Source organism: Tauraco erythrolophus, chromosome 18 (assembly GCF_009769465.1).
Source record: "Tauraco erythrolophus isolate bTauEry1 chromosome 18, bTauEry1.pri, whole genome shotgun sequence".
Lineage (NCBI taxonomy): Eukaryota > Metazoa > Chordata > Aves > Musophagiformes > Musophagidae > Tauraco > Tauraco erythrolophus.
Genome location: NC_141482.1, coordinates 1,224,782 through 1,239,008, shown reverse-complemented (window position 1 = coordinate 1,239,008; position 14,227 = coordinate 1,224,782). Strand labels below are relative to the sequence as shown.

The window sequence follows — 14,227 nt, the reverse complement described above, 5'->3', positions numbered from 1 at the left end:
ATATTTACCTTCACGTGGACGGGGATCTTTCTGATTGTATCAAAACCGAACTGAAATCTCACAACAAGGTTTTTTTAGGGTAGAATTTTTCTAGCAAGCCGAAGGTGTGACACTTGGCAGATGAGCAGCTTCTCCAAATGAAGTGTCCTTGCGTGACCGTTCTCCAAACTCATTCAGCACATCAAATTACCGCAAGTGCGTTTCTGTTTGAATTTTTCTGGACTGATGCTTTTCTGAGCAAAACCGGAAAAGAAGGAAAGTTCTCAGGCAAGCTGTGACTCTAGTGATGGCTGATGCTCCCAGCGGTCGGCTCCGAGCTCCTGGAGTTGAATGCCACACTGTACAAACCTCAGAGGAACTTTGCAACCTACAAACCACTAGAAATGTTTTCCCTCGAGCGGAGTTGATTTCCTCCTGTAAAAGGAGAGAAGTGATGTGTTGGTTCCCGTGAGACGATCCAAGCTATGGGATCTGTAAAAATTATCTGTGATCACTGAAGTGCAGCTGACGATGCCCGTTTGCCTCCCTCCAGGTTTCCTCTTGAAGTAGTTGGCCGTTGTTTCAGCTGCCCAGGTTACTTAGCAGAAGACCAGTTTGTGACCTGTTTGAGGGATTCGGTTTATAGATTACCCATAATTCTGACTTCTGAGGAAATAGGTTTCAGTATTTATTTTGTGTCTGAGACAATCCACGCGCTTCCATATTCTCTGCTGTGTGTTTCCTTGCTTGAGAATGTTTGTCTCTCCTTTCGCTGACAAACCGTGTTTTCTTTCAGGTATCTCTTCCTTCAAACTACAAGTATTTGTAGTAGTTTTTTTCCTCTCAAAGCAGGACTTGTCTGAAACAGGGACACTCTAGTGGAACCTCTGTAACGCACAGGTCTGCTCTGGGTGTTCCAGTCTGGTTAAGGCAGCCTTTCTTGAAATCTTGCAAGTATCAGCCAAAGGGCATGAAATGAGTTTTCTTTCTCGTTTTCTGTTACCAGCAGCATAATTTATTTGGTTAATTGCTTACCTTTGGATTCACAAGAGATAAGTTTAGCTTAATCTTCAGAAACCACTTAGTCATCAGAAATTGGCTGGCATTGACGCATTGAGGAGAAAACACCCAAACCTCAGGATGAGTTTACAGGGTTGAGAGTGATAAAATAGAAGAGGAGTTTAATTACAAAATGTAGCACTCTGTTTATTGCCTCAGTGACAAGAAATGCAGAGTTCCACACTACCTAAAATTATTTTTTTAGAGCACAAAAAGCTTGCTGTTACAAAAAAAAGATTTTAACTTCAAGCGTTAAAGCTTGAAGAAAGTTTTAAGTAAACCTTAAGCTTTTTAATAGGTGAAGACCTCACTTGGCACAGTGGAGCGGATCTCTTTAGTACAAACAAGCTGGCAACTGAATTCAGAGCTCGTAATTCCTCCTTATGTGCATCTGCAATTTCATCTCTGTGTTCCCGTATCGTAGCAATCTCTAATGTAACTTGTTTGCTTTTCCTAGACTTCAGTAATGGTGGCACCTGTGGAAAACAGAGCAGACAATTTATAATGCATCTAATTTCTTGGTCTTCTAATGTTGAAAATATTCTCTTTGAGGACTTCTCAATTCTGTATCTTCTGATAATTTTTAATAGAAACGGACTATACTCTGGCTTACTCAGGTCATTCTTCATCTGATAAAACTTCTGGTATCTCTAGCATTTCATATCTTCAGTGCTAATAGTCCGGAACTGGTACCTGTGTCGGTCCATCCTCCAGCTTGTCTGAGTTGCATAGAAAAACATAATTCTTCTTACACTTCATCAGAAATATTTTGTCCCACTTTATTAGTAATGAGACAAAAGAGAATTGTGAAAAGTCTAAAACTCCAAATAGAAGAAATTCAAGAACAGAGGATTCTGCCGCTTCACAGGAAACTGTAGAGAACGGACAGCGCAAGAGATCCTCCAGACCAGCATCTGCATCCAGCACTGCAAAAGGTAAAACGCGCAGCCGTCGTTTCTCTGGAGAGGGCAGGAAGTAACGTACTTCCCCAGATAATAACCCTGGCCATCACTGGCTCAGAACCGTGGTTTACAGCTTCTGAGCATTGGGTGCTTTTAACTGGAGTTGCAATGATTTAGGCACGGGTTGGTGTGGAAGTGTTTCCTGACCGACGTCTGTACCGGCAGTAAATCCCGTACGGATTTCCGTGGTTGGAGCTGTGGCACTCGTTTTCTGCGCTACTCGTCGCCGTAGCGTTCAGCACGCTTGCCTAGTCGAAGCTGAATTCTCTTGGCAGAAACGCGTTGCCACTAAAAGGACTGCACTCAAGTAAAATAGTGACTTTTTTTTTTTTTTGCCTTCCTGAAGCCTGAAAGACATGATACAAACACTTAAGCCTTCCCAAGTGCACGGTCAGCTCCTGCGAAGCCGAACGCTGTGGTTCGGGGCGGCACCCGGCGCCCCGGGCGGTGCCGTGTGCGAACGCGCAGAGCCTCAGCCGTGCTTGGCAAGAACATGGGAAATCCTGACGTTACAGATGTTAACCCCTGGCGTGAGCAGGTGCTGACGTGCCTTGTTTCTACACAGGTTGCAGTCTTTAACAAAAGGTGCAGCTTTTGTGTGAGACACACGGTCGTGACCGAGGGCACGGTGCCGTTCTGCGCGGAGCTGATTGTGTCGGCTCCTTGTGCTTAAGGGTCGGAAAAATTCCGAAGGATGAAAGTTGTGCGAGAGGGTAGAGAGAGACTGTCAAGAGGCAACATTCGACCAATATTTTAAAGATAACATACAGAACTAAGGTGTTAATATAAAATTATTATAAAAGGAAGTCAAGTTGAATTCAGCAACCATTTTCCATACTGAAGATACTAAAGTTTGGTGGTAAGATTATTTGCATTTTAAGAGTTTCAGAGAAGACTTTCTGCTCTACGTAACTGTGCAATGACTCTGAAAGATTACTTGAGGGACCTATATGTTCTGCACTTTTGTGGCTGCTGAATTTAATTAAATTTACTTCTCATGGCAGGATTGTGCAGAAGAATCTTAAGCCTGTATTGTAAAAACCAATTTATCTTTCATGATTGTGAAGAAAAGTTTGGAAAATGTGAAGCCAATGTAAAATGGATTTGGTGGTACCTTCCTGAGTTTGAGGGGATCTGAAACATGAGCTGCCCCACATACTGTAATGAATAAACCTAAAGATGACAACCGGTGGCACGTCAAATTCTGAAAATGTGGGAACGTGAAAGTACATCAAATTTAAATCGTACCAGAACTGGCTTAGGGCTTTTGTACTGACTGTATTATTCACTTACCTCTGTAAGTAAAAAAAAAAAAAAAAAAAAGTTGGTTTTAAAACAAACTTCTGAAACTGCCACAGCACTGAAGGGTTTTGCTTGAAACATAGGTCCAGCTTAACCAGTACCCTGGGCTTTGATTACCTTATCTCCGGGCAGGCAACTGCTGCTTCCAGGTTGTAGAGAAACTGAGCAAACCCGGAGTCTCTTGCGGAAGAGGACAGGCTGGAGGATCAGTGAGGGAGCTGCAGGAGTGTAACGAGGTTTGCTGCTTGTGCCTGCTCTGTTCCATGGGTTAATTAGTGAATCACAGCTTAAGGAAGCACGTTTGTTCTGTGTGCTCCTGGCCTCCTCCTAGACATCGGCGGTTCCGTTATCCGTGTCCTGAGAAACTTGCTGTTCCATGTTAAAGAGGACGCGGGGCTGGGAGAAGTTACCTTCTGAGATGGAGGCTGATTAATGCCATTATGAAAATGGCAATTAAGGAAAAACTTAAACAGCAGGGAGAGAGAAGTGAACTTTGACCAGTTCCTGGAGGAATTCCCTTGCTAAGCATCGGGAAGGAGCAGGCAGAAGGATAACTGTGAGAGAAGAGGACACACTGAAAGTCAGCCCTCCTCCGTGTGTACTCGGTGTGCAGGTTTTGGGGAGAAGCAGGCGAGGGAGATGCTGGTGATGCTCACGAGATGCTGGTGATGCTCACAAGGGACGGGGGCCTGGGACAGGTGCAGCTGCTGACCGCTGACCCATTGTTCTCCCGAACACGGAGCCCCCAGCAGCGGCCGCAGGGACGGCTGCAGCTAATGCTGCTGACTCAGCTACTTCCACGTAGCATCGCTGCCCGGAGGGAGCTCCAGTGACGGGCAGTCATGCCTGTTAAGATGTTTCACTTCTGAAAACCAGTACTGTATTGGTATTTTCATTTTTTTGGAGTACCTTTCCAGCAAGGGCTGTTTCAGCATTTACTGTAGCTTCGAGTTTGTTAAATTTTGAAATGTTGATTGTTTATTTTTTTTAATACAACATTTAACAGCCATGGACTTTTACCAGTTTCTAGTTTTAAATATCTTGGAAATTTTCTTCCCTTTTGACTCTAAACTACACACAGCTCTAACAGTTTTCAGAAAATATCATAAAGAGCCAAAGATACATTACCAACATTTAAAATCACATTTAAAAAAAAAATCTAAAGATGCAAATACTCTTGGTTCTTATTCTTTTTTTCATTTTGAAATGGAAACTTAGTGCCTTGGTAAGTGCACTGAAAACATCATCTGCTTTCACTGTGGCTTCTGCGAGTGCTTCTGGTCGTGCTGCTGCAGGGCTCGATAATATTTTGTATCTCTCTGCATAAGCTGTTGGGTTTTTTTTTCCTGTGAATCATAACGTAAACCGAAGAGACTCGTTTGCTAATGACCTCACTTTCCAAGGACTCAAACCAACTCGGTTCTGAACTTGCGTGGCAGCTCCAAAATACCTTCCTAAGTTGTTTTTCCAGCCCATCTCCGCGACGCTGGGCTCTGGTGGGCGCAGTCTGCGCCCGGCGCTCCTGTCTCACGGGGGTTTCCTTCGGCGCGAGTTGTGGCATGTGGGGAGCTAAAGTTAAAGAACAGTTAAAAATAGACTGGGAAATGGTGTCGTACCAGGAGCCAGGGGGAGCTCGGTGGTGTTTCACCGCTGACAGCTGCCGGCAGGGGAGAGGGTCCGTTCGTGTTCCGACTTGGGAAGAGTCAGTCCCGGTTCTGCGGAAATCCTGAGCTTCAGAGGTTTCCGCTCCGGTGTGATTTTTGGAAAAATAAAAGGGCAATCTGTGCACCTCTGGGGAATGGCTTACCGACGTCGTATCCATGCTTTTTTTCTTCTCTTAATTTCAGAAACGAGTGCCAGTGCAATGCAGTCAAAAAGAAGAAAATCCAAGTAAATTACTGCATGGAAACATGAAACTTGTAAATGAGTGTGAATTTACCAATAGCGATTTTGAGCTGTGATTTTTCTTTTTTAAATAAAATTCTGTACAGTAAGTCATTTTAATATTATACTGTTCCCAATAAATGATTTTTTTTTTTTTTTCTAAAAAACAGATAAATAGATATAAAAACTGAGTTCTCCTAAAACCCCCTGGATTTACCAAGTGAAGTCCAGGGTTAGCACATTAGGTTAATGCGTTTGTATGAACCGGACGGGGAGGGGAAGACAACTGTAAATTTATTTGTTTCCACTTTTCATAAACAAATTAGAATACAGGGTTGTCATTTTTAGGTGTTAAAATAATGTATTGTGCTGTCGTTTTAAGTACTGTATGTGAATAGCAGTAAGAGGGTTTATAAGCAAACCTGATCTTGTTTGGAAATGTAAATAGTTTTATTATATAGTAGATCTGATGTATTTGTTGTAGAAATGGACCAGTGAAACAAAAAAAAAGAATAAAAAAAATTAAGGCTTTGTATAATGTGGAATCCCTCATGCTCTAAATAAATGTTATTGTCCTATAATTCGGGTCCTATTATTATTAGCAGCAACAACAGCATCATTCCAAGCGGGAAGATCCAAGGGATTATTTAGAGCCCTGGGCCTGTGAGCTCCTTCTTTGGAGCTTCAGAAGGAATTTGTTCAACCCCAAACCAATGAACCGATGCAGCTGTTCCTGCAAACCCCACCGCCGCCGCCCTGGCGCCCCCGCTTACGTGCGGTGAGTTGGCAGCGAGGGGCCCCCGCAGCCAGCGCTCCCCCCGAAGGGAGCTGCTCGGCGGCCACAGTGCCGTCGTAGATGGTTCCAGGAGTTCCCGAAACGCGGCAGCCCCAACTGGGTTTGTCTGGACAAGCGCGCGGCGGCGGTGGCGGCCGCGGAAAGGAGGTCAGTCTCTTTGTGCCGGCAGCTCTCGCGGCCAGAAGCCGGGAAGATGGTCTTTCCAGATCGCTTGCTGCTCTGTGCACGAACAGAGGCTTTTACCTTTTTTGTCTTTTCTTAGGGAATTTGGAAAATAGCTTCCTGTATATCAAAAGACTGATTAGATATAAATTACCACCTTTTATAATGACAGAAATTGCCTCTTTGTGCACAAGGCGATAGAGGCTGAGCGAGGCTGACGTCCCTGGTCCTCACGGACACTCGGATGCTCTGTGTCTTTGGGAGGAGGCAGAGGTTGGTGCAGGAGCACCGCCGCCCCCCGCGAGCCCCCCTTCTCTGCAGCCCCCACTCCGCCCCAGGCGCTCGCGCTTCTCGCGCTGTACGGGGGGTTGGTATGAAGGTGGTTTCCACAAAAAGTATCTGCTCCTGTAGGATTATAGATCCACGCACACACGTTTAGGTATGTATGTGGCATCATGGAGCCACGACACACATTTACACGTGCATGTATCTGTTTTGGTGTGCACTCGAGTACAGTCAATTGGAAACAGTTTCTGAAATGGCCCATTTTTACTAATTCCATCCTCCAGGTTGCATTGCTTTGCCATGGAATCATCAAATGGGTTGGGTTGGAAGGGACCTTCAAGATCATCTTGTTCCAACCCCCCTGCCATGGGCAGGAACACCTTCCACTACACCAGGTTGCTCAAAGCCCCATCCAACCTGGCCTTGAACACTTCCAGGGATGGGGCAGCCACAGCTTCTCTGGGCAACCTGTGCCAGTGCCTCACCACCCTCAGAGGGAAGAATTTCTTCCTTAGATCCCATTGAAATCTCCCATCTTTCAGTTTAAAGCCATTGCCCCGTGTCCTGTCACTACACACCCTTGTCCAAATCCCCTCTCCAGCTTTCCCGTAGCCCCTTTAGGCACTGGGAGCTGCTGGAAGGTCTCCCCGGAGCCTTCTCCAGGCTGAACAGCCCCAACTCTCTCAGCCTGTCTCCATAGCAGAGGTGCTCCAGCCCTCGGATCATCTCCGTGGCCTCCTCTGGACCCGCTCCAACAGCTCCATGTCCTTCTGCTGTTGGGGACCCCAGAGCTGAACGCAGCACTGCAGGGGGGTCTCACGAGAGCAGAGCAGAGGGGCAGAATCCCCTCCCTCAACCTGCTGACCCTTGTCTTTATTTGGCCAGTCCACAAAATTGGTTTTATTCCATGTGTCAGTTTGTGCTAAGGACAAGGCAGGGTTGCCCCACGCCTGTCCAAAGTCTTTGGTGGGGTGGGAGACGCCCCGCTGCGGTGTTGCTGTTTGCTGTCCTGCCCGCTGAGCCCGCCCGAAGTGCGCGGGGCGAGTGTGCGGGTAACCCGGTGTTCACCCTGCTCGGTGCTCGGCCTCACCACTGCTGCTGCAGGTCAGGTCAGTTGGGACGTTCTGGACAACGAGGAGCTGGACAGAGCCCACAAAACTGGAAGGTCGTCTTCACGGGCAAGGTCCATGTACCAACAAAGTAGGAGGAGAGAGGGGACGCGCTCAGGTTTGCAGAAAACACCGCTCTCGGGGAAGCAGACAAGCTGGAGGACAGGGTCACTGTTTACAGGGATGTGGGCGTTGGGAAAGGACAAACACAAGATCCTACACCTGGGAAAGAGCCTTAGGAGGAGCCCAGGACCCTTGTACTGGTGCCCACTGGTGCACTGGGCAGTGACTGGCTGGGGAGCAGCTTTGTTAAGCCTGGCTTAATGCCAGGAGGAGGGCTGCTCTACCAGGCTGTGCATAGCAGAAGTGTAGCCACTGGGTAAGGGAAACGATCATCCTCCTCTTCTTGGCACTTGTTGGACCACATCTGGAATATTATCACTTGGTTTCCACCCCCACCACCTCCCTTGCACACAAGAAAGATGTTGATAACGTAGAGGGGGACAATGGAGGGCCACCAAGATGGCCAGGTGCTGGGAACACCTGGCCAAAGTGGAGAGACTGAGGGAGATGAGCTTTGTCACCCTTTCAGGTACTGGAGAAGATGGAGCCAGGCTCTTAGGGAGGTGGGTGCTGGGAGGAGGGGACACCACTAGAAGAAATGGAAAGAGAGGAGATTCTTGCTGGATAGAACAACAAATCCTCCCTGGGGACAGCTGGGCACTGGACCAGGGCTCAGAGAGATGGTGGGATCTCTCTTGGGAGATTTTCAAGAATCAGCTGGACAACACCCTGTACGATGAGGTCTGAACCAGGTATTTACCCTGATGTGGGCAGGAGGGTGCGCTGAAGACCTCCTGAGGTCCACCCCAGCCCGAAGGACCCTGTGCTTTGTCTCCCGCTGCTGAGTTTGCTTTTCCCATGAGGTGGTTTACCAAAGCTCGCTCTTACCTAGTTTTTTCATTCCCAATAGCTAACGCAACAAGTCCTTGAAGTCCTTCTCCCAGCAGCTGGGGGATGGCAGGTGTAATGCCCAGAGTACCCCTTGGCTTTGATCTGCTGGAGGAGCTGGCACAGCCGCCGTGCCGCCGGGCTCGGAAAGCCCCGTCCCACCCCTGCCCAAAGCAGGTTGCTCATGGCCGTGTCCGCTCTCAGTCTGGCTGGCTCCAAGGATGGAGACTCCTCAACCTCACTGGGCAACCTGCTCCCGTGGTCAACCACCCTTGCAGTAAAAAAGCATTTTCTTACGTTTAAGTGGCATTTCTCTTCTTTTTTACTTCAATTTGTGCTTCTTGTCCTGCCATGGGACGAGACGAGTCCCTCCCTGTCTTCTGTGCCCCCCGTCAGGTATCTGCACACATGGATGGGATCCCCCTGAGCCTTCTCCCCCAGGGCGAGCAGTGCCAGCTCTCAGCCTCTCCGCATCTGTCGGGTGCTCCAAGCCCTTAATCATCTTAGAGGCATCTCGCCGCTTCTCGGTGCTAAGGTGGGTGGTAAGAACGTGCCAGGCTGTTGTGTACGTGCCTGGAGAAACGGCTGATGCTGAGAGACGGGCCGATGGGGGACTTGTCTTCCTCAGGGCAATCAGCACTTGCCTCAGCCCTCGCAATCGTCTGCTGAGTTTTAGGGTTTGGTAATGGGGAAGGAAAACAAAAATCCCCTCCCCTGCACATCCTTGTCTTCAAACGGGGCGTTTTTCTATCGACTTGGCTCTGATAGTTTTGGCATTGATTTTTAAATGCTGATTTTAAAACCCAAAGCTTTTTGCAAACAGGTTGACTTGCAGGCTTGAGAAGAACACACATAAAATAGAGTTTAAATATATTTTTTTTTAATTTCTTGTGGTTTTTCTTTATATTAGATTTTTTTTTTTTCAGTCAAAAGACAGCATTACAACCTAACAACCAAAAACCAGGTTACATACACACAGGCACACTATGAAACGTGTTCCAGGCAGTTGCGTCCGTCAGTCTGTTGACACACGGCAAATGCTTAAACGACGTCCTACGAGAAGTAGACACCCTTCCACTACCAACCTCGCTTACACCCATCGGACATGTAACACACACAAAAGGACGTATTTATTATCTTTGAGTTTGGGACGAGGTTTCAGTCCTACAGCATAGGTGATGTAGAAAAACCGTGGGGCGTTGTTTCCCCCCCCCCCTCCTCTTCGCGAAATCCCAGCGTGGAAGTTGTCCCACCGTTGTAAGGCATTCGGCGGAGCACGGCGCGTGGGCACCGGCTGCGGTGGGCACCTGCTCGACATCGTGGCTCCTCCGCAACACCGCGGCCAGGCCAACCTGGGCGGTGCTGGGCACAGGGCTGGCGGCCGATAACATTCTCCAACGTGTTTTAGGGAAGGCTTAAGGCAACCTTTTCCGACCCAATAGAGCTTTCTTCTCCTTTCTTTTGAGCACGACCGCTGGCCATCGAACGTGCCGCCTGTCCCGGCGAAGCGCTGGTGCTCGTCCTGCCGCTGCCGCTCGCTCCCCGCACCCAAACCAGTGAGGATCTGGGGTTTTAGGTTGAGCTTTTCGAAGCTGCCTAAGAGATTTAGCATGTGAAATGCTAAATGCTTTTCAGCTAAAGCAAACCAAACCAAACAAAAGCTAAATGCTTTTTAGGGCATTAATTCTGTTAGGCTTCTCTGAAAATCCCAGTGTCAACTTTTAAAACAACATAGAAACACAGAAATACCGAAAACTGACTCCCCAGTCATCTCTTGCATAGAACTTTTAACGGTAGTTCTCTGATTTGTTCAAGTTCTGCAGTTGTGTTAAAAAAAGATGACAAACCATGAAAAAGGGTGAAAGGCACATGACCAGTCAGTCCAGCACGGAGACGGATAATGCGCGCGGGTGAGTTTTACAAGCAGAATACCTGGGCTTGATACGTACAAATAAAATATTGCAGTGCTCGGGGGCTCCGTACGGATATAGTTAGGATACGAGAGACAATATGATTATTTTCCTGTCACACCTGGTGCTGTTCCCTCACCCCTCGATCTCCCAAAGCGTAATTGTGTCGATACAAATCTTGAGGATAAAGATTTCAGCGAGACTCGGGCATCGCTGCTCCCGGCTTCCCTGACGCGGCCACACGAGCTGAGTGTGAGAGAGCAGAGAAACTTTGGGCTCCCCTCTGCAACCCATTTGTCACCTACACCGAGCAATTTACTGAGCTGCTTTCCCCCTCGATTTGCAAGGAATAAAATCTTTCCCTCCCCCCAGGTGACAAAATATGATCTGAGCGGAAGGTAGAGGGATTTTTGTGCCAAAGCTTCCCGGCGCTGTTTTTGTGCCCCGGGACATGCGGTAGCGTCCCTCTAACAGAGCTTTGCACTTGCTCTGGGCATGGGGCTGGAAAAGTGACCCCCTCGACCAGCCCAGGAGGTTTTAGAGTGAGCGTAAGGGGGGGACACCTCTGTGGAACCTCTCTGTAAACAGAGATACATAAGTAAGAGCCTTCACGTAAGAGCTGTTTTTGTTATTAAACGGAGCTGCTCATCGTTGTCATCCTCATGTTTTCAAGGAAAGAGTTGGGGGTTTAGTTAATGACACAGATCTCTTTCAAGAAGCCAAAAGAAAGGCTGTTTGATGATGTGTTGATGAATGGTATGAAACGGGTGGCCGTAGGGAGACCTCCTGCCCAAGCTGTGCCTGGTCATCCAGAGCCCACAGCTGACGAGCGCTCCCACCACTGGCATCCTGGAGTTGAGTGGAGGAGAAGGCAGCATCTCTGATGGGTTTGAGGACACTTCTTGCCGAAAGAGGGACTGGCCAACCATGCAGAGCCTCTTCCACCAGCTTCTGTAGCCGTGTTCATGCGACCTGTGTCAGCCACTCTGGTCATGTTAATGGGATGAGGACTTGAGGACACTGGGAAATTATTCATGACTTTGACGTTATATTGAGCAGATCCGATAGAAACAGGCAGAGATGGAAAGCTCCAGCTGGAAGAAGACAAGCCCTGAGGTGATCACTCCCATTTAAGGCCCTTTAATATCCCTGGCTGGTCTGACGGCAGGAGTCCCCTGGGATGGAGAGGCGGTGAGTGTGGTGGGGGTCTGTCCTCGGGCTCTGGTCGCTGTGAGCAGCTGTGCTGAGGAGGTCACCAGACAAAGTCCTGTGGTGGGGAAGGACTTAAGGGGAAGCTCTGAAAACTGCCATCACCCCATCCCCCAGCGCCAACCCCCAGGACTCGGCGCTGCCTCCCGGCAGGCAGCAACAGGCAAATGTTGAAAAACGTTTGTCTTGACTTGAGGTGTCCTGTCACTGTTTAGTGGCTCTTTTTTAGTTATTATATGGTTTAATCTTTGGAGACTTGCTTGTTTTTCAGTAAATATATCTGAAATTTAATTTCCACTTTATGGAGGGCACTGGAGCTGATATTTAGCCTTCACCGGAGAGATTGCAAAGCTGCGTGATTCAAGTCTGGAACCTCACTGGCATATTTTTTAATCTTTTTTTTTGTTGTTCTGATTGGTATGACAAGACATCTAGTGTTTTTTTCTCCTTAGCGGGGCAGGATGGAAGAGGAAAAGATATCGGTAAGAAGTAAATGTAGAATTATCTATTGATTAGAAACATGCCTAGAAGAGTGAAGATTCCCACGGCGGTGATCTTTGGGATGAGCCATGCATTCATAGAATCATAGAATCATGGAATGGTTTGGGTTGGAAGGGACCTCAAAGATCATCCAGTCCCAACCCCCCTGCCATGGGCAGGGACACCCTCCACTACACCAGGTTGCCCAAAGCCTCATCCAACCTGGATGACATGTTCATGATGAAAAAGAAAAGCTGACTCCCGTAGGAAAAATCACTTTCCTTCCAGATAGAGCTTTTGCAGCAGAGTTCTTCTGATAGCACGTTTGTGGGGGCAAACTTCAGAGCATGGTGTGACAAGGACTTCTGCCCCACCTCCCCTGGCAGCTCCCCCAGCCCTGCAGCGCAGGCGAGAGCCAAAATGTGGTGAAAAGACTTTGCTGCGGTTGATGTGGCTGCCGGTGTGCCCCGTGCGTGCCGCGGCCGTGCCGTGGCTGGCAGCCTGCCTTCGCGTGGTGCGGCCAGCAGAGCCCCGCGGGGAGCTGCCCTGGGTGGAGACCCGTCCGGGCACCATCTGGTTTTCATCTCAAGAGGTGGCACTTCTCCAGAGGGGCTGCCTCTCCCCGTCTTGTCCTGACGGCTGGGGGAGCCTCGCCGCTCTCTTCGGGGGGCTCATCCATCGCCCTGGTACGGAGCCGGGCTGCCCTGCCCTGGACCGAAAGAAGGCAACTGAGATGCAAATGTCTCGTGCCTTGTTGGAGAACATCCCCTACACCGCGGGGACCGTGAGTGGTGGAAACGGTCTTCATAGCACAGAGTCTGTGGCCTCCATAAGCTCCAAGCAGCACTGCCAGTGCTGCCCGCAGTGTTCCGGTGCCCCCACGCCTGCCCGTCCGTGCCCACTCCTCGCCACGCTGGGAAGCTGCTGCCGCGGCCAGAGTCAGCTCATCTATCCGAGCCCTGGCAGCCACCGCTGTGGCACTGCCACGCTGCCCAGGCCAAGCTGGCATTTACTGAACAGAGATTTGCCCAGGTCTTTCCACCAGGGATTTTTTCCTTTTTTTTTTTTTTATGCACTCATTTGAAGAAGTACCAAAATTTCCTCCCACAAATCCGCCCGTTGCCTGCATCGACATTTCTCCACATGATTGCTCCGACGGCTTCCCCCATCCCAGCTGCCTTCCGATGCCGGGGGCGCGGTGGGAGCCAGGCGGGCTGCGGCTGGCGCAGAGAGCACGGCTCCGCTTCACCTCCCAAACCCTCGGGGGCTCAGGGCTTAAAATCCGTACCTGGTTCTTCCCCGTCCAACAGCCCCAGGAGGGACCAGCTGCCTTGTAGCAGCCGTAAGGTGAATTTTCGGGACACGGGCAGATGAGGGGCTGCTGCTCAGGGACGGTTTCGCCACGAGTGGCCACAGCTCCTTTTTCACGCGGATGTTGTGTCGGAGCAGCAAACCCTGCAGCCCGTCCGACGTGCCGCAGCCCGTGCAGCCTCTCGCCGGCTTGTGCCAACGGCTTCGGCCGCGTCCCTGCAGCATCCTCTGGGTCCGCGCAACCAACGGCCTCGCAGACAGAAACAAACCCCGCATCCGGACAGAGAAGCCCGGAAAAAACATATTTTTAAAGACCCCAGCATGTTTGCTTGTCCCTGAGTCCATGCTGCAGTTTTCCCCTATGCAGGTAAAGAAAAAGTGAGACTCATCCGAGCCGCTCGAGCAGGACACCGGCCCCGGGGTCACCCCTGTGTCTGCTTCACCTCCCCACCAGGAGCATCGCACAGAGAGTCACAAATTGAAAATACTGGGTGCAACAAAAAACCCCAAAACACCAACAAACCCCTCCAAAAACCAAACCCCGCACCCCAAACCAACCTACCGAGCACTCGCGCCGTGCCGTGAAACATCTACACTCGCACACGTGTGCACACACGGGAGAAGTTCTCAGTTTTTCAGCACCTTTCGTTTGTTTTAGGATTCCAGGAGACTCGTAACCTGCGTGTGAAGGGGTTTTCCTGCTCTGGCAACACTGGGCAGGAGATTTGGTAGAGGGGCAGGTGTCGAGCTCACCGCGGGGCAGGAGAGGAGCACCGCAGGGCTCCGGCAGAGCGCGGTTTGAACACGCCTTTGCCGCGGCGTCAGGAG

At 49.5% G+C, this 14,227-nt stretch overlaps 1 protein-coding gene across 1 annotated transcript in view; it reads left to right on the top strand.

Moving 5' to 3' along the window:
* Positions 1 to 5,731, top strand: part of NCOA6 (nuclear receptor coactivator 6) — a 41,292-nt gene extending 35,561 nt beyond the window's left edge. The window contains exons 15-16 of the mRNA XM_086623160.1: positions 1,825 to 1,973; positions 5,150 to 5,731. Coding sequence (XP_086479286.1) covers positions 1,825 to 1,973; positions 5,150 to 5,196 — 196 coding nt within the window. The 3' untranslated portion in view covers positions 5,197 to 5,731. The remainder of the gene's footprint in view (positions 1 to 1,824; positions 1,974 to 5,149) is intronic.
* Positions 5,732 to 14,227: the final 8,496 nt, after the last annotated feature.